Here is a 25,810-nt window from a genome sequence, read left to right as displayed (position 1 = left end):
ATTTAATTTTCAAATATGAATGAAAATATAAAAATGTTAAATTAGAGCATATAGGTAGGTAGTTAAACTAATATTAGACATGACATGTAGTGCTACAAGGGTCTCGCTTTTTATCTTCTATTTTCTCATTTAGATATTGCATGCCGTGAATACAGCATAACAAAGATTCAACCAAACAATACATAAATAATGAAAAAACATAATTTGGAAAAAAAACAAGTAAGAGAGCTTTATTCGGCTGTGCCAAATCTTACTTCAAAATACAAATTTTAAATATTTTTAGGTAAACAAAATTTATTTTTTTCCAAAGCTGTGTTACTCATTTTTTGGAAAATTTTTTTTTTTTTCGAATTGTTATTTTAAATTTAATTTAATTTTTTTTTTTTAATATTTTAAAAAAAAATTTTTTTGTTTGAAAAAAAAATTCGGGTTAAAAAATATGTTTCCGATATTTTTAGGTAAACAAAAATTTTTTTTCCAATGTTTTTTCATTTTTTGGAAAAATTTTTTTTTTCGAATTATTTAAAATTTTTTTTTTAAATTTCAAAAGGTCAAAAATCTATGTTGTCCTGGTTTTTTCCTCATATCTCAGCCATTTGTGGACCAATTTTGCAGACTTTAAATAGGAAACTACTCGAAAGCGTGTCTGACAGAATTATTGAAGATTTGGATGTCGAAGATATCTGGGGTCTTCAGAAAATTGATTTCAACAGACAGACGGACAGGCGGAAATGGCTTAATCGACTCCGCTATCTATAAGGATCCAGAATATATATATACTTTATAGGGTCGTAAAATTATATTGTGGAAATTACAAACGGAATGACAAACTTATATATACCCTTCTCACGAAGGTGAAGGGTATAAATATAGTATTTTGATGAATAGAAAATAAAATTAAAGCTTATTTATACCTGTCGGAGGTGCTGTGGTAGTGATGACGGAAATGCCACTAGAATTTGGTAATACTACAGGATTGACATAAAATCTAGATATTTTCCGAGCTGCTGTTGGATTTGTAACAGTTGCATTGCTTGGTTGAGTGCTTTGATTTTCATCGGTATCCATCGGGATAGATGTATCATCGTTTGTGCATATAATTTCCTCAGTACTTTCCAGGTTGGTGTTTGTCGTAGATGTTGTTTTTTGTACATTGTCTTTAGCGTTACTATCACTGTTTGTCACATCAACACTTTCGTTAAGTTCAAAATAACGTGTGTTACGTGCATTTTCTGCTAAAAATGCTGAGTTTGGTGTAATTGTGTTGTCCGGTGTGTAATCAGATGAAAGTGATGTGTACTCTGACGCGGTACTAGCTTTACGAGACGTAGACGCTGAAGAGATCACATTATCGCTGCTATTGTAACCGCCTTCAGATGTAGTAGTTGGTGTGGATGACGATATTGGTGTTGAACACATATTGCCAACGATATTTAAATCTGGTTTTTGCTGATGCTGCTGTATTTTCGTAGCGGGATCCGAATTATCACCTCCATCCATAGACGTTTTATTTAATGCTGTAAGACTAGAGCTAAGATTTTCACCGATATTTAAATTAGATCCGGTTAGTAACACTGTTGTTGTGTTAGAATCAAACATTTTAGACAGATCGATAGAAGTCTCGTCGCGCTAAAATTAGATATTATTTTTTTAGAAAGATATTAAAAATGTATGTTTTATATAAATATCAAAAATTAGTTTATATGTATATGATTAAAAACCAATAATTTAAAATATATTTTAAACAAAAGAAAACAGATGGCCGCAAGCAATATTTACTTATACAAATTTATGCAGCATATTCGTAGTTTGTTTCCAGATATTTGATCATAGACATCACATTATTTGGTCATTTTTAATTCAAAATAGTATTTCATATATTTTTTTTGTTTGTTTATTGTTCCAATTATCAAAACATTACATATCAAGCATCAGTGTATTTCATTCTTGATTATATTGTTAACGGGATCCATAAACAAGCCTTAACTGATAACACAGGACAACAAAATCGAGACAATTTTGGAGGCTTTTTAATCGATTAGCACAAAAATGGTAAAATTTTTAAATTCATGGATAGATTTTTATTAATTTTTTTTTAAATTTCTCCACATAATTTATGATAACTCAGAACCGGTTAGTTCGATATTATTGAAGTAAACTTAAAAAAGTTCAAATTTACATAGCCATTAATCTGTTTATATACTGCGTTTTAATCGGCAATTGAAGCAAAAAATATATTTTTTACAATATAGCAAATTTTTGTGTTTTAAAAAACTCATGAAAAATCGAAAACGGCAGAAATTTTTTATATTTATTGCTTCGCAAAACCACATGTAATAGGAACAAAATGAGATATCGATCATAAAAATCGATGGATTATTTTAGAAATTTATTCACAATTAAGTGAATTCGCTCAATTTCACAAAATTTAACTTTTTTGTTTGATATACATAAAATTGAGTAGTTAATGTTCTTATTTCGATTGCTTGAATGTTGAAAACCTTTTTCCTGTGCTATGACAAATTTGTATTTATATATTGCGTTTTAATCGGCTCAGTAGTTTAGGAGTTATAATAAAAATTGAAACAACAAATATATTTATTGAAGGAAACTTTTCTAAGTTTACTTCAATAATATCGGACTAACCGGTTTTGAGTTATCATAAATTATGTAGAGAAACATTAAAAAAAAAACTCACAATTTTAGAAAATAAAATTTTAAAAAAATTCTATCCACAGAATTTAAAAATTTGACCATTTTTGTACTACTGGAACTACAATACATCAAAATTGTGTAGTGGTTTAAAAAGCCTCCAAAATTTTTCGATTTTGTTGTCCTGTGTAATCAGACACGGTTTGAAAATGTTGACTTTAATGTATAAGTAAATACAATTTTTTGTATTTTGCGTAGCGTTTCAATTGCGAATTAAGAAACTTAACTAGTCAATATCTCTAATTGAGATATTGACTTTTTTTATTAAATTTTTTTTGTAAGACCAAAAATTAACTTAACTTAACAAAAAAACATTAGTTCGAAATAAATGTGGATCAAATTGTTCCTAATACTTGCAATCCTATTAAAATTTTGATACAAATTTTAGTTTTATATACTCAATAAATATGCAACAAAAAAACTTCCTAAAAATTGGACCAAACATGAAATTTTTTCAATTTGCCCATAGGGTCCACATTTCTTTCGGAGCTGGGAAAATACTTTAGAAATAAATAGGGAACACATCATGGCTTCCAAAACTGTTTTCCGTTCTCTGATCCCAGATTTGGGATTTTAGAACATGTTTAGAAATGCCAGATTTATTTCCAAAAAAATTTTACGTTTGAAATATTCCAAAAAAAAACAAAAAAACAAGTAAGAGAGCTATATTCGGCTGTGGCGAATATTAGATACCCTTCACCAAATTATACTTAAAAATATTTTTAGATAAACAAAATTTAAATTTTTTTTCCAAATTTTTTTATAAAAAGTTGTTTTAAATTTTTTTAAAGTTTTTCTTTTCGATTTTTTTTTTCATTTTTAAAAAAATTTGTTTTTGGAGAACTAATTTATGACAAAAAAAAATTTTTGATGAAAAAAAATTCGGGTTACAAAATATTTGTTCCCGATTTTGACCCATTGTAGGTCCAACCTACTATAGCTTTATATACATCGTTGCATTGGACTTTAAAATATCTATCATTAGATATCCATATTGTCTATATTAATGACTTAGTAATCCAGATATAGATCAAAAATAGGCAAAAAATCGAGGTTTTCCCGTTTTTAATATCCATATATCTCAGCCATTTGTGTGCCGATTTTGTCGATGTATGAATCTTTATTGAATCTTTCTTTTGAGAAATTTACAATAAGTATTAAAATCTTGACCCTCAAATGACAGCAACTCCCTGTTAAGGTGATTTGGATGATCCAATAGTTTTGAAAGGTAGTTTAAACTAAGAGTTTGATCTCCTCGCGTATTATGGAGATATTGAGATCCCTATGGATATTACTATTGCGAATGTACCATGGGGCAACTGTTATTGTAATTAACAGTGATGACAGCTTTCTTTGCAATTTTTCAACGTTAGATGAGAAGGCTGTTCCACATAGCTGAATGCCGTATAGCCATAAAGGTTTTATAATTGTTTTGTACAAAAGCACTATGTATTCCAAGTCTAGAGCAGACCGTGGGCCAATTAGCCAGTACAATTGAACTGACTTTAATTGTATTTGTGTAACCTTGGCTTCAATATGGTGGGTTCATGTTAAAAGGCGATCAAGATGGATACCGAGATATCTCACATGGCTCTGTACTGGAATTTTGATATTATTTATCATGTTTGGAAGGGCAACTTTCTCATCTTAGAGTAAATGTAACGTGAATAAATTTTGTTGTATTGACCTTAATTTTTCATTTGTCCAGCCATTTTTCTAAATCGCCGATGTTCAGAAGCTATTGCGGGGTTTTCATGTGTACTTAAAAAAGCGGTATCGACCGCAAATGTAGATGTGTGAGTCAGTACGCACGTAGGCATATCTGCAGTATATAAAATATATTGGAACGGCCCTAGAATACTTCCCTAGGTATACCAGCGGATATTTTTCGACGTGAAGAGATCACATCTTTTGATCTAATTTGGAAAGATCTTTTTGTATGTAATTTTGAAGCAGTTTATGTACATTCACAGGTAGTAATTTAGTAATTTTCTGTATTAGTCCATCGTGCCAGACTTTATCGACGGCTTGAGATTTGTCAATAAATAATGCAGTGCAATACTGCTTGCTCTCGAAGGTTTTCCGAATAAGTGTAGTTATCCGATGTACATGTTCGATAGTACTATGTTTCCTTCTGAAACCAAATTGATGGTCAGGGATAATGCAATTTTCGTAAAGTTGCACTACAAGTCTCTCAAGTAACAACATTTCAAAAAGTTTTTAGAAGATTGATAACAGGCTAATATAACCAATATCCAACACGTAGTATTGAGTTAAATATGAACAGTGCTGAGTTGGGCAGATTACTTATCATCGTGGTAGTAATTTTATCTATACCAGGTGATTTTCCTGCCTTAAGACCTTTGATTGTCGTCTTCACGGCAGAGAACCGGAATTTTATTGGGGTTGGCACCACATTGTTTGACAGTGGATTGTATTTCATATTCATTTTTCAATGAGATGTTCTCTGGCAAGTGTGAGCTAACATACATTTTATACTTTAACCAGTTTGTTTTCTTGTTAGGGAAATAAGAATAATATTTTTCCAATTTACTTGGAACTTCTAATAACGTTAAAACTGTATGCTAGTGGTCTGACGAGAAATCCAGCGAAGGGATCACTGAAATAGATTATCGTTTTATATTCTTGATTACAGCGAAGTCAATTAGATCGGGAATCTTATTTAGGTCTGTAGGCCACTAGATATGGCATCTAGTCTGTTAGACGATATTGATTCTAACAGTTGCCTCCCTCTAGGAGTTATAAGGGGAGAGCACAAAACGTATGTTTTGCTTTGTAATCACCAGCTGCTATAAATCTTGAGACCTAGAGTCCTAAAATATTCGAGAAACTGCTCTCGTTGAAGATTATACCTAGGAGGACAATATATTGAAGATATTGTAACTCTTCCATCAGGTATATTTTTATATTCTGGCATTGGGAAATGCCTAATTATCGGCCATTAAAAGGGCGTCAACTGGCTCAGCTATATACTGACAGTCAGGCCGCAATAAAATCTGTAACAGGCGACGAATCCTTAAACAGGATGTCGATACATTCAACAGTCGTACTCAAGTGGGTATGTGGACAAGGAGATATTACGGGCAACTGTGTTGCTGATGATTTGACAAAAAAGGCGCCACGTTGCCTGACGGAGACACAGAATTCCTATGCGGGATTCTTTTACTATTCTTTTACTCGCTCAGACTAGATGGGGCTGTGAACTCACATGCACTATAACCAGGACGATATGGCCCCGACTACACGGAGGGCGGTCAACATATGTTCTTGGATTGACACGCTCACAATTTAGTGATACAGTGGCGGTTATAACCAGCCACTGCACTTTTAGCAACCATGCGAGGAGTACAATGAGAATATTTATCATGTGTTACCCTACCTTTACTTAAAGGTAATTCTATTGCGTAATACTTACCTTTACTTAAAGGTAATTCTATTGCGTAATTTCGGTTTTTAGTTTATTCCATACGCTTTATTCAATTAGCTAAACCGTTTTTGAGTTACGCGAATATATGTATATTGTGCAACCTTCTCCATTTTTGAAATAACGGCATATCTCGGAAATACGAGCTAACCTAAAAAAACGGTTGGCAAAACATAATTCTGAAAAAGATTTAAACGAGGGACAGATAGAAACTAGAAACGAAAAGAGAAGGGGACAGTCAGATGTGATTCAGAGTTAGAAAAGTGAAGAAGAAGAAGGGTAGATCTCCTAATGCCGGACAATGACAAAAATTATGAAAAAATGTACTCATCCTCCTCTTCATTCGAATAAACATCAGTTTATTCGAATAGAATCGTGTGAATTCGTGTACATTCTCGTGTATTTCTGCGAATTTATAAACGTGTATAAAAAAACACGGAGCGACTATTTAATTCTGTTGTTGTACATTTTAAATATATAAAGAATTGTTACAATCTTTAAACTACTAAACGGCTTTTATTTGCAATCAAAAGTTTCCGGTTTATTTAAGGGAAATAAACCAGCGTTTTAAAAAGGTTAAAACGTAACAATATAAATTTTTTGTTGGCAAACAAAAATAATTTTTTTAGGAAAATTTCGATTTTTTTTTAAACGGCATAAAAAAATACTGAATTTCGATTTTTTCAGTTTATTCCACTTTGTATACTTTGATTTATACACTTACCACTCGTGGTGAAGGTTTATAATTTCGAATTTTTTTAAATTTTGTGTTAGTTTAGTGTAAAGCAATGGCGCATAATGGGGGAAATGAACAAAATGTGGAAATAAATATGCAATTTCTAAACTTTTGAATAATTTGAATCCACTATTAGCAAAAAACGAGAAACGTGTACCATTTTTTGCTGTCTACGTGACTTTGTATCGACAACGACTTACAGAATTGGGCTGAATATATAGTATGTTTTTTTAGGTCTCTTTAGATTATAACAAACATTTGGCATCACTTTTAATTTTTCATATTCCCGAGATACCCCAATTTGGAGCCTTAAGGCTGCATCAAAGCTTGGTTTTTTTTTTTTTTTTTTAAAAAACAAACACAAAATGTGAAGCGTTTTGCTTGTCTGCAAATACACCCAGAGTCTCTGGCGTTAATCGAATCCGCAACCCTCAGATTAATAGTTCAGCACACTATCGAATGGTTTATCGGGACATCCTCATAACTTGAACTCAACTACTCTTCTATAGTCATAGAAAATATTATAAAAAAATACTACTTTCCGTTTAGAAGTTACTGATTTATTTCCACTTTTTTTCATTCCCCCACTGTGCGGCGGTTTATAAAAGGCTTAGTAAATAAATTTTAAAAAAAAACTCTTAAATATATACAAATAAAATTCTTCAAAAAAATACAAAACGAAACGATGGTCTATTACAAAAACCAGAACTTACAGATCTATGCCGCTGATGGGTCCTGAATGCCGACCGTTGTCGTGTTAAAGACGCATGTCGTACCTATAGTTTTGTTCATAATAAAGAAATGGGAAGAAATGCATTATATATTGAATTAAATTTTGGTAAAAAAAATATAACAGTTGACTTTATTAAAAATGAATATCATACATATGTTAATTTAGGGATATAACTATTGAAATTATTAGCAAATTGGCATATATATTTTCAATAATTATTTTGAAATACAACATATTTTATTATAATAATAACTGCGGACATACTTCAAAACATAATTATTAAATAAGGGAAGTATTCCTGACACTTGCAATAAAAAAATATTAAATTATTGTAAAGTTTTAACATTTTCAAAACGTTGGTTTATTTCCTTTAAATAAACCGGATACTTTTGATTGCAAATAAAAGCCGTTTAGTAGTTTAAAAATTGTAACAACTCCTTATTTATTTAAAATGTACTACAACCACAAAATTAACTAGTCTCGCAGTGTTTTTTATACACGTTTATAAATTCGCAGAAATACAGACACACTTTAAGGCACTCAGTTGATGTTTATTCGAATAGCGTATCTGATAAACTCACTCACGACTGCAACCATGGCCACTATTTATAAACACGCCATCTCTCGTGAACTTTCTACAATGTTCTTTAACTGTCAAATCTCGTATATTCGAAGTCTAGAGCTTTCGAATTCGAATATACGAGTCGCAGCAAATATTCAGCTTTTATTCAATGTTAATAATACCCACAGATATATTACAGTTTGAGAGGCACTGCTGTTTGAAACTGTAATGCAACTTTAAATCAGTCGTTAAAATCGTTATATTTGAATTCAAGTACAATTTCGTAACACTGCCCCCCGCTTAAGGCTATTCGTCTCGAATAGGCATAGATTCACTTCTCCCATAGGCAGCTAGTCGTTCTAGATGTACGACCTTCATTTTAGATCTCGGGCTCTTTTCTTTCTGTATTATGTACACCAATCGTTTAATTTCTTAATCACCTTGTTAGTCCATCCCAATGGGTTTGTAGATTGGGAGACAGTCCTTTCTTACGTTGTGGGTTATACAGCAGTACATTGGTTGGCCTTCATTAAATCCCTCAGAATTAATTCGCTGCTCGATCGTATCTGGCTTTCATTTTGTCACTGGTCATTTTTATTCGTCTGCGTACGAATTCATGAAGTTCGTTAAGGTCATCTTGCTCTTGGAAAGTGTTTTCATTATTTGTTGATGAGGGCTTAATACGAATTCTAAATCACCAGGCAACTTGAGTTCTGTCCCGAAGACAATTTTTTCAGGTGTTCGAGAGGTTGAGTCGTGAACAGCTGCTCTGTATGCCAATAGAAATTTCGGTATGTATTCACCCCAATCCTTCTGATGTGCACTGACTAAATTCCATAAATTGGCCTTCATTAAATCCCTCAGAATTAATTCGCTGCTCGATCGTATCTGGCTTTCATTTTGTCACTGGTCATTTTTATTCGTCTGCGTACGAATTCATGAAGTTCGTTAAGGTCATCTTGCTCTTGGAAAGTGTTTTCATTATTTGTTGATGAGGGCTTAATAAGAATTCTAAATCACCAGGCAACTTGAGTTCTGTCCCGAAGACAATTTTTTCAGGTGTTCGAGAGGTTGAATCGTGAACAGCTGCTCTGTATGCCAATAGAAATTTCTGATGTGCACTGACTAAATTCCATAAATATTCCTCCAGAGTGCGATTGAATCTTTCGACCATGCCATCAGATTGAGGATGCAATGGCGTTGTTCTAGTTTTTCTTATTCTGTATAAATCGCACATTTCCTTGAATACGGCAGATTCAAAATTTCTACCCTGATCCGAGTGCAACTCCAGTGGAACACCAAAGCGGTACACCCGGTTGTTCACAAATACACTTATAACCGTTTTAGCTTCCTGATTGGGTATGGAATATACCTCTGGCCATTTGCTGAAATAATCCATAACCACTAGAACGTAACGGTTTCCGGCATCACTGACAGGGAAAGGGCCTGCTCATTGCAATCCGCTCGAATGGCACACCTGAGTCATACTGCTGAAGTTGTCCACGACTGCTTCTTACTGGGCCCTTCGCTGCTATGCATTGTGGACAATTGGCTACCCAATCGGCCACTGCCTGCTAACAACCCACCCAATAAAAATGTTGTTTTAGCTTTTCTAAGGTTTTTGTCACACCAAGATGACCACCACTGGTACCGTCATGGAACTCTTTCATTACTTCGTTAATTTTAGAGGATTAGATTTGTTACAATTTTACCAAATATGATTTCATTAATGGATTTTCTGCCGATAATTCATTGCGGATTGGCCTTGTACCTTCTTCTTTTGCCGATATTATTTTCGCCAGTATGGGGTCATTTCTCTGCGCAATCAATCAATCAAGATCAATCTTCACTGGACTCTATATGCATTAGTTGAACAACGATGACACATTCCTTTTCCTCGGCTTTTGCGCAATGCTTGCATCCCACGTTGTAAGACCATATTGAGAGCGCGTCCGCATTGGCGTGTTTCAAACCTTCCGGTGCTCGATGCTAAAGTCATAGCTCTGAAGCCGTGGAAGTGCTGATCATACAAATACTTGTGGAAATGCTTCACACACTCTAATGCTGCCGGGAGTTCACGTCGCGTTACGCAGTAATTTCTCTCAGGCTTGGAAAGTATTTGGCTCCTGCGAAAGCACACGGTCTATTCCGCATCCACTCGCACAAACTTCGCCCCAGGGATGGGATATGCCAAAATTGGTGCTGTACACAACAATTCCTTTAACTGCAGGAATGCCTGTTCTTGAAAATCACTCCACAGGAACGGACTCACCTTCTGGGTTAGCGGCAATACTGGGAAAATTTGGTACAAATCGTCAGTAGTACGTCCAAAGGCCTAGAAAACTGCGCAATTCGTGAAGATTTTTCGGACGAGGCCTATCCTTTACGGCTCGTATTTTATCTTCATCTCTTGATATACCGTCTGCTGTTACGCGATGCCCTAAATACTTAACGTCTTTCTGGAACAATGCTCATTTCTTTACGCTAAGTTTTAGTCCAGCCGCAGATATTCGTTTAAGGACTTTTTCAAGGTTTTTCAGGTGTTCATCGAAGGACTTCCCCATGACAATTATGTCATCGAGGTACACCAAGCATGTCTTCCAGTGAACACTTTTTTTTTAAAAAAAAATAACAAACAGAAATTGCGTAGCGTTTTGCTTGTCTGCAGATACACCCAGAGTCTCTGGCGAGAATCTAACCCGCAACCCTCAGATTAATAGTTCAGCACACTATCGACTGGTCTATCGGGGCACCCGATCATCCATTAAACGCTCGAATGTGGCCGGATCATTGCAGAGTCCAAAGGGCATTACATTAAACTGCCATAATCCATCACTAACACTAAACGCAGTTTTGTCTTTGTCTGAAATGTTTACTTGCCAATAACCACTTTGCAAGTCCAATGTGGAGAATCATTTTGTTCCAGCTAATGTGTCCAGGTTGTCAACAATTCTTGGTAACGGGTAGCTTTCTTTCTATAATCGACGCAAAATCTAGTACTGCCGTCTTTCTTCTTAACTAACACAACAGGCGAGCTCCAAGGACTTGAAGATGGTTTGATTACTCCATTCCGCTCCATTTCGTTAACCGCTCTTTCACCTCACTTCGTTTTGCTATAGGAATACTTCGGGGCGCCTGGTTTATGGGCCTCGCTTCGCCAGTATTTATTTGATGCTTGACAATTGCCGTTCTACCTTGATTTTGACTTTTTAAGGCGAAGACGAAGGTATGTTTCTTCAGGAGCTGTTTGGCCTTATTCCTATCGGGCGGCGCTAATTCCGCTAGTAGTTCGTGTTCTTTGGTGGACTTATTGACAGGTTCCGGGCTTTTCTCTCAATTGATTACCGCCTCTGCTGAAACGCATTGACATATTTCGGAATTTGGCTTAACGACTTTTTCATAGCTGGACAGGTTAAGCACTCTTACCGGAACTATTCTGTTGTTGCAGGGCTTAACGAGGGCTTTTGCAATTATAATATCACTTTTTATTTCTGTTGGTTCTACCACCCCACAATCACACGAGCCCACAATAAAGTTTCTGACTGTGGTGGTAGTTTCTGATGATCGACGGTAACTAGCTTTCTCACTTGAGTCCTATTTTCATATCCGACATCAAGGCGTATTTCCCCATTTCGGCAAATCATAACCTTTTGTCCCTTAGCCAAAGTAATGCCGTGATTAATCATGAAATCAGCACCAATGATTACATCGTCCACAATGTCGGCAACAATAAATACATGATTGACGCTAACGTTGGCAATAGTAATAACACATTTACTTTACCATAGATAGTGCCCGGCTCGGCAGTAGCTGTGCGCAGACTTACCCCACATAATGGTTCAATTGTTTTCTTGACTAAATCGGGCTTGACGATAGACTGTGATGCCCCAGTGTCTATAGTAAAAACGTGCTTCTGACCGTTTATGTACCCACAAGCAGTAAGGTTGCTAATTTTCTGCTGCATTACAGATATGGAGATTGTGGGGCCCTCAGTTGTGGGAGCTAGTTCTTGCCTTGTAGCCTGCTGCCCGTTTCTTAGTGGCGACACGGATCTGGTTCGTTTTGCTCGGTGCTTTGCAGTTTCGCTGAATATGACCAGCTTTTCCGAAGTTATAGCATCTGATCTTGGCTATACCTTGTTTCTCACTAAATGCTTCTAAAATCTTTCTTAAATAGTCGACTATACCTCTCTCATTATAAGCAACAACCTCGACATTTCGCACCTTGCATATTTGCGGCTTAGACATTAATTTCGCTGTTTATTGTGCCAACGCGAAAGAAACGGTTTCTGCAAATGTTGACTTGCGTGTAGCATAAACAGCATGTTTTACATCAGGGTCTCGAAGGCCATTCACAAATGCATCAATCTTGAAAATTTCCAATAACGGATGGTTTTCGTCTGGATATGTAAGCTGCATCAAACGTTCAATTTCCGTCGCAAAGTCTTGTACCGTCTCATTGGGTTTCTGAACTCCACCACGCAATTCTATTCTTACGTTGTAGAGCATCCATTATGTCATCATAACTATTTCTGTTACATATTGGTACGCTTTCAAGAACTATTGTTGCGTTTCCTTTCAAGGCCAAAATCAATTCTATAGCTTTTTCTTCATTGCTCCATAAGTTTCTCTTGGCAAATTGGAACTTGAAAACGTTAAATGGTGTGCTGCCATCAAAACTAGGAGCCTTTAATCTACTGGATGCTTTTGGAATAATTCGCACCGGTCCATCTTGGCATTGAAGATTATTAATTTTTATTTCTAGATCGTGTAGTTTGTTATCAACGTCCTTGGCTATTTCATTCTCTAAATCGGACAGCTTTTTATCAACTTTATCAACGACTTTGGCTTATATATCTAAGCAGCTCTCTAAGTCGGACACCTTTTAGTCAATGCAATCCACTCTGCTGTTTATTTTTAAGGGTTTTTAAGGGTTTAGAAGTTACAGATTTATTTCCCTCTTTTTTTTCTCATACCACTGTGCGCCGCTTGAATTCATATATCAGCCTCTTTTGCAATTCCGCCTTATTGCCAGTTGTAGGTAACTCCAACTTACTCATAATAGCAGTTAAGGAACATTATGCAACCAGTCATTAAATACGTTATATTTGAATTCAAGTACACTTTCCTAACAATATATTAAACTAGAGTTTCTTCGGTTTTTACTTTTAATTTATTTTCAGTAGAAAAATTAAAAATTTAGAAATGAACAAGTAAGTGCGCTATATTCGGCTGTGCCGACTCTATATACCCTTCACCAAATTATACTTCAAAATACAAATTTTAAATATTTTTAGATAACAAAATTTATTTTTTTTCCAGTGGTTTGGAATTATTTTAAATTTTTTTAAATTTAAATTTTTTTATTTTTTTTAAATTTAAAAAAAAAAATTTTGGTTTTTAAAATTTTTTTTTTGGTGAAAAAAAATTCGGTTTAAAAAATATTTTTTCCGATTTTGACCCATTATAGGTCCAATTTACTATGGTCGTTACGTCGTATGGTGGTATACGTCGTTGCAGAGGTCTTTGAAATATCTATCATTAGATATCCATATTGTCTATATTAATGTCTTAATAATTCGGATATATGTAGGTCAAAAATCGAGGTTGTAATATTTTTTCCTCATATCTCAGCTATTTGTGGACCGATTTTGCTGATTTTAAATAGGAAAATTCTCGAAAGCATGTCTGACAGAATTATTGAAGATTTGGATCCAGAAGATATCTGGGGTCTTCAGAAAATTTATTTCAACAGACAGATAGACGGACATGGCTTAATCGACTCTGCTATCTATAAGGATCCAGAATATATATACTTTATAGGGTCGGATAATTATATTGTGGAAATTACAAACGGAGTGACAAACTTATATATACCCTTCTCACGAAGGTAAAGGGTTTAAAAACAATATTTTTCATTCAATGATTCATCTAATTTCTCTAAAAATTAAAATATCTTAAGATTTATTAAAATTGTATTACAATAATTGCTTCAGATGATGTGGCAGTAGGCTACCTATCGCAAGCTAGGGAAACCTGTTAATAAAGAATGACATAAACTCATTTAAAAATATTGATCATACGAGTGTTTCATGAAAATTATACTTCAAATTACTGTTTATTTATTTAATTTTAAAACAATAATGCAACATTTTAAGTATGTATGGAGGACCTGCTGGCGCGGAGTGCTTTTAAGTCCCCTTTGTGAATTAATACTAATTCAGGATAACATGTCTCTAGTTTCATGTTAATTGATTCATTGTAAAGTGGATTCTATCTCAATACCCACATTTCGTATTTCCACTCAGCATCATGATTTTGGGTCCACTATTATATATAATGCTAAAGAAAGTACCACTAAAGTCACATTTTGTGAATTCTAAATTTTTCAGGTCGAAAAAACGATCAATTGTAGTTTTGTAAGCGAAGTTTTTGCTGGGAGACTAGCAAACGGGTATAGTTGTTGGTTCGACTCGTGGCTGCGACTTATTTTTTTTTTTTGCAAATACAAAATTCTATAAATAACTCTACTAACAAAACAACTTATTTCCGGCCAAAATATAAAGGATTACTTTTGGGACATCGCGAACAAAAATAATGACTTCTTTCTGTAGAAAAATAAGTAGTCGAATCGTCAAATTCTCCTTATTTTTCGGCTTATTTGTAAGTAAAGTTTTTGCTGGGATCTCGACTTCTGATATGAAAAACGTTGCACAATGCCGTTTAAGAGTAACTTTAGTGACAATACAGACTTTAAATCAAATAACAGCGCACAGTGAAATAGACAAACAAAGAGGGAAATAAATCTGTACGCAAATAAGAAGTGCTGTCAAGTTTTGAATTTGGACCACAAGGCCCCACCAGGAGTGCGGCCAGGGGTCCTCAAAGTAGGACAGCTCGGGTATGTTAAATTTTTAAAACGATTCTATTTCTTCGTCTAAGTTCCGATTTCAAAAACCTCAATGTAGCTATCAATTATCTCATATAACTTAGGAGATATTCGCATTTGAAAATTCAATTTTCAAAATGTGTACCCACCCTACTCCAGGTTTTTCCCGATTTTCTTAATTTTTCTTTTATTGAACTAACAACAAATATGTTTGTCAAACAAAAAATAATTGTTTAAAAATCGTGACGGCCTCCAAAGTTATATGTATTTCAATTTAAATATTTTAATAAAGGCGAATTTTCGCTAGTTTCTGCTTTTTTGAAATATTTAAAAGCGTGACAATTTCAAATCAAAATCACTGGTGAAAGAGCAAGTTGACCTAAGAAGGTCAATGGCCATTTTTTGAATAGTTATTAGTTATTTTGCGAAAAATTAAAAAAAAATTATATTTTTGAAATTTCCTTAGCACAATTTTTATTATTTTTTCTAAAATATGTCACGTTCGAAACATTGAAGGAGTAGTTATGAAAAAAGATTTTCGTTTTGATACATTAGGACGAAAATGTGCATGATAGGAGTAATAATAAGTTTTTTGAAAATACCATTTCTCAAAATGTTTGTTCTGGCATCAATTTTTGGTGAACTGGATAAAAAGGTTCTTTTTAAGGCTTTTAAAAATATGAAATATTGGTTTCAAGTGAAAGGTCTTTGGTCACACAATTTTTTTGGAGCTACCCCACTGACATATATTTAATTTGATTCTCAAATAATGAAATAATACAATTTTCAAAGGACTTTTTAAATTGTTTGTATTGATGAATCAAAACAAAGTTTGTATTATTTCTGCCACAAAATAATTTGCAAAAATATATAAGTTACCACCCTTCTGGCTCCCAACGTGTTAAACAAATTGCAACACGCGCATGACACAAATGCGATTCTGCATTTTATGTTAGCTGCAACCGGACACCACCAATTAATTATGCGCGTGTGGACAATTTAGTGTGTAAGAATATTTTAATAAATTATTGGTAAGCATATTTTAACTTAAAATTAAGTTTATATTAATTGTTATTGAAATTATCAGTTCAGTTCAATTCTAGGACGCGAACGTAATAAAGCTTACTTTTGTAGAATACTAATTAATAAATTCGGTGTTTTATTGAATTAGCAAAGGTGAGTTGGGTCCCATGGGTGACCCAACCCTTATTTTACACAAAAATATAAAAAATAAAGATAAAGAATTTCCCATTTGTAGTCCCATGGAGTGTGCGACTGACACTTGCCCATATGTAGTTTTCATTGGAAATATTTTTCTGTTTGTGTCTAAAAATAAACTTACCATTTCAATATTTTTCTTATAAATTGCAGGTACCGGAATTTTGTTAGAATTTGATTTAACTTGGCGAATAATATCGTTAATCATTTCGATGAATGCATTATTTTGACATTGAGAAAGTAAATCCTGTGCAATCTGAAAATATATAAAAGAAATAATAATTTTGTTAGCTGAATTTATTACAAAATGTTTATGAGAGTTGCATAATTGGAACCAATTGTGGCCTATTTGCTAGGTTTCTGTCAGTGTTTCGAAGAACAACTAAAAGCAGTCGCATTTTACTAAATAGTTAACTTTTTACATGGTTACTGCAAACAGATGACTGTGCACACAGTTTTCAACTCTACCGAACTGATTACACGACTAAAGGTACGGTCAGACACAGCTAATATTTGACGTTTATCGTCAAATATTTCATTGCCTGAATCTGACCACAAATAAAATTTAGAGCAAACAACAAAACAGATGATTTTAGTCAAACAAAATTATTTGTCGGCACACAAAATATTTTCTTAATGTGAACAAAGTGTGACCACTAGCTATATAAATACTTAAAAAATATATAATTTGATCTTGCAAATATTTTTAAGGTTAAAGCACTTATTTCGAATTCTAAAGCAATTATTTTATTAAAGTTTTAATGAATTTTGTTATCATATAGTGAATTTAATTTTTCACGTTTTTGTTTGACCAAACTGCTACGAAAAAGAATCAGTAAATTTATTTGCCGTGTGGTCACACTATATCAAAAGCTACGTATACACGGTTGTCATATTCTTACAATATTGCCAGAACATGCTCATAAAATGGTTAACACAACCATGAGAACTTATGTTGAAACATATGGGTGTTAACCATTTATTGAACATTTTCTGACAATATTGTAAGAATATGACAACCGTACGTAGCTAAATACTTTCATGGAATAATTGTTTGATCAAAGAGAGAAAAACAGAAAATTATTTGCTCAGTATGGCGGAAAAATAAGAGGAGTTTATTTAAATATTTTTGGTACTAAAATAAAGATACAAATTCACTATTTTTTTTTAACATAAATATATGTATATTCAATATTTCTTTAAAATTTTTTATTTAAATTATTTTCACTAAATAATTGCATAAATAAATGAAGTCTTCTTCTTCACGTAAAAGTCATTCAGCATAGGATGACATACTGGGAGAAAAACTAATTGAAGACATGAAGTCTATGTTGCGATTTCTGCAATTTTATGCGATTTATATTTTAATACGTTTAATATAGTCTGATGTTTGATTATTTTTTATTTATACATGGATTTTGTCTATTTTCAAAATTTAAAATTGCTCATATGTACATATGGAATATTAACTGAAATTTTATACAGATTGAATTTTAAATAAAAAAAAATTTTGTATACATACTTAAATAGTATGAATCGATTGTAATTAAAAAAATAATACTTAAACGTAGAGTTGGGTTTATTACAATGATGTCCATTTCATTGTGCTTTCGCGCTGAGTAACAACACACATATTCTTATTCTCTTTAAAAGAGCATAACAAATGTCTCATTTTTTTAGAAATTCATTAAGCATTATTGTTGGTTGGTTTTTGGACGAAGCATAGCAAACACACGCGTTTCAATTACAATTGAACGCAAAACAACAAAGTCAAAAATAAATAAAAAATTTGAGAGAATTTCGGCCGTATAATGTATATCTTTTATTTCCTTAAAATTTAAATTATATTCTTTTAATAAATTGGTTATATCTGGCAAAAATTCTAAATCTAAACATTCTTTATTTTGTTCTTATTTTAAGTGTTTGACATTATGTTTGCTGGGTAGCTCTCTCACCAATACATCTTCATTTTTATTTTTGAACATCACTGGTTTATTAGCTCAGTGAAGTGACCGCTCTTTTCAGCTCAGCTCACTGAAATGAACTAGGTCGCTCTTTTAGCTCATTAGCTCAGTATCCCAGCGGTAAATGAAACAAAGTACCTAGATAATAATCGATAACGTCAGGATGATATTCTAAGCGATCAATCTAAGTACTTAGAGTATAATCTGTGCGTAATCCAACACATCATGTACTAATTATAACTTCGATTACGATTTAAGCGGATAGTCAGCAGCTATTTATTTATTTTTGTTTTGTTTTTTATTTTTCACTAAAAATAAATAAACTACCGTTTCTTTCTTGTTTATACTTGAAAAACAAAATCGATAAAATTTATATTTATGTTGTAAGTGAAGGTGTTGATTTTAGTGCCGTAAAAATTATAAATAAATTAAATGAAAATTTAAGGTTTTTTCTCCAGAAATTTATATATGAAAATATACAAAAGTATTCCTTCAATTACGAAATCAGTATGCATGGTACTATTCCTTAACTTGCAAATGCAAATAGGATTGTAATCTACATTTATTACATTTTAATTTGCAAGTCTTTATAGGCGTATCATCAAGTTCGCTTAGAACTCCGCTTTTAATGTAAACTAAATAGTAGTGACACCTACTGATATTGTGGCTTACACTCTAAGCGAGAGCACACCGATTATACAGCCTATGACACTTTTATGTTAAATCTAAGTGGGAAAATAAGCGAAAGAATCACCAATGACTGCTACGAAATATTGCTTAGATAAGCGCTTACGTAATGTGTATTTTTACCGCTGGGAAAACAAAACCGCTCAGTTGAAAACGCTCAGTGCTGAGCTGAAAACGCTCAGTATGATGAATGATTCACTTCGCTCAGTTGAGTGAATAGCTCAATTGACCTAGGTCATTCATGAGCTACACAACTCTACTTAAACGGTATGATCTGTTTAATTTTTTATTTTTACTGCAGAAGAAGAATATCAAGCCTTGAATTATAGTCAAGCAATTGAATTACAGTTGTATTACACTTTATTTCAATGGCATTCTCCAGTAAAAAGGAAACATAAATTCAAGCCATATGTTTTTTGTTTGAAAAATATTTAATATTTCAAATATTTTTCAAGTATAAAACATAATTACATTTCCATTCTATTTCAATTATGAATTGTGATAGTAATATAATTTAATAAATAAACATTTAATAATTATATTATTAAATTGTTCAAGCTTGTGTTCTTTTCTCGATTTGTTTTCATTATTTAGCGATTTTTAATTTAAGATATAGCAACACTACTTTTGCGATAACACATGATGCAACAGCTGTTATTTGACGCTGTTTGATCTTGCAAATGAATTGCAAGATCAAATAAAAAATTACCCAAAATGTAGGAAAATATTTGCTGTTTAGTATGTTCAAATTAAAAACATAAAATATTTGACGTTTAAATAAAAGTACTGAAATTTCACAATTATTTTAATTGTAAAGCAAAATCTGGTAATATTTTACTTTCTAGAAATGTCTTTTTTATTGATGAAAGAAATTAAAGTTGTTTTGCAGCTTTATTTAATAATTATTTAGAACAAATATTACCATAAATGTGACCACAAGACAAATATATTTTCCCCTTTGTGTGTTTGATAGTATTTCGGTGTAATTTGATTAAACAAATATGGCAAATAAATGTGTACAGTGTGAACACAAAACCAACCCATGAATTATTTGATGTAGTTTTGATCAAACACATGAAACATCTTGTGTTAAATAATTTGCGTAGTCTGACCCTACCTTTAGTTGTCCGAACCATTCGGTGAACCATATTCATATTTATAACATTTAATGGTTACAGTAACTAAAATATTGTTTAAATTAAAACAACAATTATATGTTTACGACAACAATATATTGTTACAACGTACATAGTATAGTTGTCGTAACCATGTCGAAACATGTTTTTTCTCTGTGTGTATACTCTCTAAAATATTTGTTGAATCGTAGAGTAAATATAGAGGAACCTCTTAAGCGTAATCGTCCAGTCTACTACAATCTGTCTTGAAGATTTTCATCGAAGCTTAGTGATTTCGTCGATATACTCACCCCCTAGATTTTCAATTACAGAAAGTCAATATAATAGATTTTTTAAATCACTGATTACCCCTGAAGGTCGTGTTTTGTTTGATACAATTCCTAAATTGGGTTTGAATGTGATTTCGAGCGGCCAACCTACTTACTGACCCACGAAAACTACCGGATGTTATTGATTTTAGCGTGATGGAAAATATCCCTAGAGAAATGATTCAAATTGTATCCTCGCTGGAACTATCTTCAGATCACTCACCCACCATTGTTACTTTATTGAGCCCCCGAGAAATTGTATCCCCGACTGGTAATTTACCGATGGCAGGCACAAGAATAAATTGGCTCAAATATAAAAAATACCTCACATACACATTGCTTGGAAAACATACCGCTAAGAATACCAGAAAACATCGATCACTCTCTTATAAATTTCGATAAAAATCTCAAACTGGCTCATTATGGCGAGCAATAAAAAATCTTAAAAGACCTGTCATATGTAAGCCCCCCTTGCGAAATTCAAGTGGTTGTAGGGCAAGAAATTATACTGAAAAAGGGAATCTGTTTATTAACCATTTGAAAAAAGTATTTGCACCGAACACATCAAACGAAGCAATTGAGTTGCCACCTGTTGTACCCCATTTTGGAGCAGCCGTACCCCTACGTTTTGAGATTCGAGAGATCGAAAAAGTTGACTTAAATTCCAAGAAAGCGCCTGGTATTGACAAAATCATTATTTTTAATGCTATACTTGAATATTATCCTCCAGAATGGAAGGTTTCAGTGGTTACCATGATACCCAAGCCGGGAAAAGATCAAACAAAAGTAGAATCATACAGACCCATCGGCCTATTGTCTAATATATCAAAGTTAATTTACCCGCAAACACACATAAGCTGTTGGGAAGCTATTTAATTGGTCGAACATTTAAGGTTAAAGAAGGAGACTTTTTAAGTACTGCACAACCCATTGATGCTGGAGTCCCTCAAGGCAGTATCCTGGGACCCTTTTTATATTTGATATATTCGTCTGATATGCCAACTAACAATCGCACTCATACATCAACATTTGCTGATGATACTGCTATTCTAAGCATTCATGAAAACCCTCAAGAAGCGTCTCGTTACTTACAAAATCACATATTTGAATTAGAAAAATGGTTAAAACAATGGAAAATTAAAGACAACGAGCAAAAATGTACATACATAACATTTACATTGCGTAGAGAATCATGCCCCCCTATTCACAGTAATAACCAAACAATAATTCAACAATCGGAAGTGAAATACCTCGGAATACATCTCGATCTTCGCCTTACATGGAAAAGTCATATAGATGCAAAGTTGACTCAAATGAAATCGAAATCCATTCAAATTAATTGGCTTATTGGCAGAAACTCTACGCTTAGTTTAGATTGTAAACTACTACTTTATAACATGATCATAAAACCGATATGGTGTTATGGCATACAGCTATGGCGCACGGCCTCAGCGTCAAATGTAGAAAAGATCCAAAGACGCCAAAACATGTTTCTAAGAATGATCACAGTTGCCTCCTGGTATATCAAAAACGCGAATATACACAAAGATCTAAACGTGCCCATTGTAAAAACTGAAATCTCGAAAAATGTACAAAAATATTTTAAAAAAACTTGAAGTTCACCCAAACCCGCTGGCCCGCAACATATTAGATAACCGTGGCAGCAGACCTAATCTAGAAGGAAGAATGCCAATTTAACCAAAACAACCATGACTACAAAATTTTTTCGTCCGGCACTGGCTGGACTAATTAAATAACAATTATTAGATATAAGATTTTAACCACTTATTTTTAGTTCATTAAATAATGAAGATACAATAAATAAATGAAAATGAAAACAAACAGCATGCCACGCACACAATTGACAATATTTATACCCTTCAGCTTCGTGAGAAGGGTATATATAAGTTTGTCATTCCGTTTGTAATTTCTACATTTTTCATTTCCGACCCTATAAAGTATATATATTCTGGATCCTTATAGATAGCGGAGTCGATTAAGCCATGTCCGTCTGTCTGTCTGTCTGTCTGTCTGTCTGTCCGTCTGTCTGTCTGTCTGTCTGTCTGTTGAAATCAATTTTCTGAAGGCCCCAGATATCTCCGGGATCCAAATCTTCAACAATTCTGTCAGACATACTTTCGAGAATTTTGCTATTTAAAATCAGCAAAATCCGTCCATAAATAACGGAGATATGAGCAAAAATCCGAGACAACCTCTGAAAATTTCATCAAAAAACACAATGTATTGCATGCTTTGACAAAAAAACAACAAAACGTATGCTTGGGTGTGCAAGCTTTGTGTATTTGGTTTTTTTTTTTGTTTTTTGTTTCTTTTGGCGTTGTTGTTGTTTTTTATACAACTAAACGTTTGTTTGGTTGTGTGTTGGTTTTTTTGACAAAAAATCAACAAATCGTATGTTTGAATGTGCATGCTTTGCGTATTTTGTTTCTTTTGGCGTTGTTGTTGTTTTTTATACAATTAAACGTATGTTTGGATGTGTGTTGGTTTCATTGCCTTGCGTATTTTGTTTTTTCTTTTGGTGTTTTGTTTCGTTTGGCGTTGTTTTTTGTGTTCTTGATAAATTTATTTGATTTGTATATACTAATTATAAAAAATAATAATGCATCCACAACAAAGGTGAAGGGTATATAAGATTCGGCATAGCCGAATATAGCACTCTTACTTGTTTTATATAATTTTTTTGGCTACTTTAGTTTTAATGTGTCTACTATTGAATGGCATTAAAATTTTTGAGTTAACAATAGACTTGCCACCTTTTGAAATTTCCAAAACGGGATACCACTAAATGATCAGAGAAAAATTCAAACATTCGTTTATAATTATTATCCTATTTTATTTATTAAAATCAACAATAACACATGAATTTTAATTCTGTAAAATATGGAGAACTATCACTGTGACTTTATACAAGCCAATTTCTTATTCATAGTATGAAATAAATACTATGACGTGTTTTTTATTCGCTCCGCGATTTAAGTGGTTTCAGTGAAAATTTAAATAAAAAGGAAAAATTTAGCGATTGGACGGAAAAAAAAATATATTTCTCTAAGTGTTTAATATAAACAAACAAAAAAAATATACAATATAACAAAAAAATAGAAATTTGTTTAAAAGTGCTTTGTTTATTTTCTTTTTTCAAATTTCGTTAAATTGCTGTGAGCATATGAACTCTCATAATGAGAGTAGACTCAGTTTAAACGGTAGAAATGCCTACATATTTTTGAACGGGGAGGTTGAAAATAGAAGTGCTAACAAAAATATAAGAGATCCAGACCAAGGCGAATTAATACAAGGTGGTGTTAGTTCTACAAAAACAACGATTGGTCTTAACAAATGTCAAAAAACCAAAATGAAAAATTTAACAAATAAGTATTTAAACTTAATATAGTGTAGATAATTGAATAGTGAGGGCTTTACTTATTTATGTAAACAATAAATATTTTGTTAATAAGCTTAGAATATGTAGATATTTAAATATAAAAACATGATTTGACAATTGTTAGAACCAAAAAGCGAAAAAAAAAATTATCAGCTGTTTGACTGACTCCACCTTGTATAAATTCGCCTTGATCCAGACTTTAACAAAAATTATTTAACCGCCAAACCGATTGAGAGAGCGCGCTCTTGTTCCCCCGTGATACAAATACATGAGAACAATATTGCACACACATCATCACCTAGTAATGCTTGTTTAGAACAAAGCATAAAAGAAAATAAAAAGTGTTCTGGTACAACAACAAATACTGCAGTAGATATAACAGAGTCGACAATGATAAATACACAAGCTTATGATAATCCACTAACAACACCTAGTGAGAGTTTTAATGTATTTAACACTGAAAATACCGTGATGGAAGATAATGGAACATCAAGTGGTGCTATACCTAAGGTTGGAAATAAGATAAGTAAAACTAAATCTCCAGTTCAAACAGGTATGCTTAGATATATAAGAATTAATAAGCGAAATTTAAGTCCCCAGAAAAGTCTGCCTTCTGAGAAGAAGCAAAAAAGTAACCGTTTTGCTCTCTTGAGTGAGGAAGATTCTAATCGTCAAAAAAATGATGATAAATCCATCCGTAAACCGTTAAAACCACCACCAATATTCCTTCGTGAAACTAGCTCTAATAGCTTAGTGAAATCATTTATTGAACTCATTGGAAAAAATAATTTTCATATTGTTCCAATAAGAAAAGGAGGTGTGCAAGAGACAAAAATAGTTGTATACACTGAGGATTGTTATAGAAAAATTTCTCAACACCTAAATGACAGTAAGAAAAACTTTTATACATATCAACTTAAGAGTTGCAAGGGCTTGATAGTGGTCATAAAAGGTATAGAGTCCAGTGTAGATACAAACGAAATCAAGGAGGCCCTGGAAGAATTGGGCTATCAGACAAAGAATGTAGTCAATATCTTTAATAGAGACAAGGTTCCTCAGCCAATGTTTAGGGTTGAGTTAGAGCCTGATGATAGGAAATTAAAAAATAATGAAACTCACCCTATATACACTCTAAGATATTTGTTGAATCGTAGAGTAAATATAGAGGAACCTCTTAAGCGTAATCGTCCAGTTCAGTGTAGTAATTGTCAGGAATTTGGACATACACGTAATTATTGTACCCTACGCACAGTATGTGTTGCATGCGGAGGCCTGCACTCTTCGTCACAATGTGATATAGTTGAGAATGGTCTCAGTAGGAAATGTGGTAACTGCGGTGGAGATCATTCCGCTAATTATCGCGGATGCCCGGTCTACAAGGAGTTACTAAAAAGATTAAGAGAGAGGCAAAAGCTGTTGAGAGGTGAAATAGTTGAATCAACTCCTACAAATTCGGTATCTACATCTAGACCACTAAGCTCTGGAGTAGATTTTTCAAATGATAAAATAAATGCGGCTCATCCAGTATCACAGGAAAATGGCCAGGGAGCTACAATTAATGCTGGAGCCAGCTCATACGCCAGTATTTTAAAAACGGGTTATCAAAAGCCAAAAGTCCCCAAAAATATGGGAGGGTTGGAAAACCTTATGCAAACACTTACTGAGAATATTTCCTCTCTTAATCAAAATATGACTAACTTCATGTCATCCATGCAAAACACAATACAAGAGCTTCTGAGAGCACAGAACCGAATGATTCAAATTCTATTAACAAGAAAATGAATTTTTTGAAGATATGTTTCTGGAATGCAAATGGTTTAAACCAGCACAAATCGGAAATTTCCCATTTTATGTTAAATAAAAGCATCGATGTGATGTTAATTTCGGAGACACATCTTACAAATAGATATAACTTTAATATATCAGGATACTCATTTTATTACACAAACCATCCGGATGGTAAGGCACATGGCGGTACCGGTATCATAATTAGAAACCGATTGAGACACTATGCCCTAGAA

General features: G+C 33.2%; 1 protein-coding gene across 2 annotated transcripts in view; it reads right to left on the bottom strand.

Annotated features, from left to right (window-relative positions):
* LOC135962857 (serine/threonine-protein kinase Wnk-like) overlaps window positions 1-25,810 on the bottom strand; it is a 68,746-nt gene that overhangs the window by 23,578 nt on the left and 19,358 nt on the right. The window contains exons 5-7 of one of the 2 annotated variants that reach the window (XM_065514768.1): window positions 16,419-16,550; window positions 7,607-7,669; window positions 915-1,629 (exon numbers count right to left, since the gene is read on the bottom strand). In XM_065514768.1, coding sequence (XP_065370840.1) covers window positions 915-1,629; window positions 7,607-7,669; window positions 16,419-16,550 — 910 coding nt within the window. The remainder of the gene's footprint in view (window positions 1-914; window positions 1,630-7,606; window positions 7,670-16,418; window positions 16,551-25,810) is intronic. The other variant, XM_065514769.1, reaches the window with a different exon arrangement.

Source organism: Calliphora vicina, chromosome X (genome assembly GCF_958450345.1).
Source record: "Calliphora vicina chromosome X, idCalVici1.1, whole genome shotgun sequence".
NCBI classification, from domain to species: domain Eukaryota; kingdom Metazoa; phylum Arthropoda; class Insecta; order Diptera; family Calliphoridae; genus Calliphora; species Calliphora vicina.
Note: the sequence above shows the minus strand (reverse complement) of the source record. Positions and strands in the feature narration are given on the sequence as shown.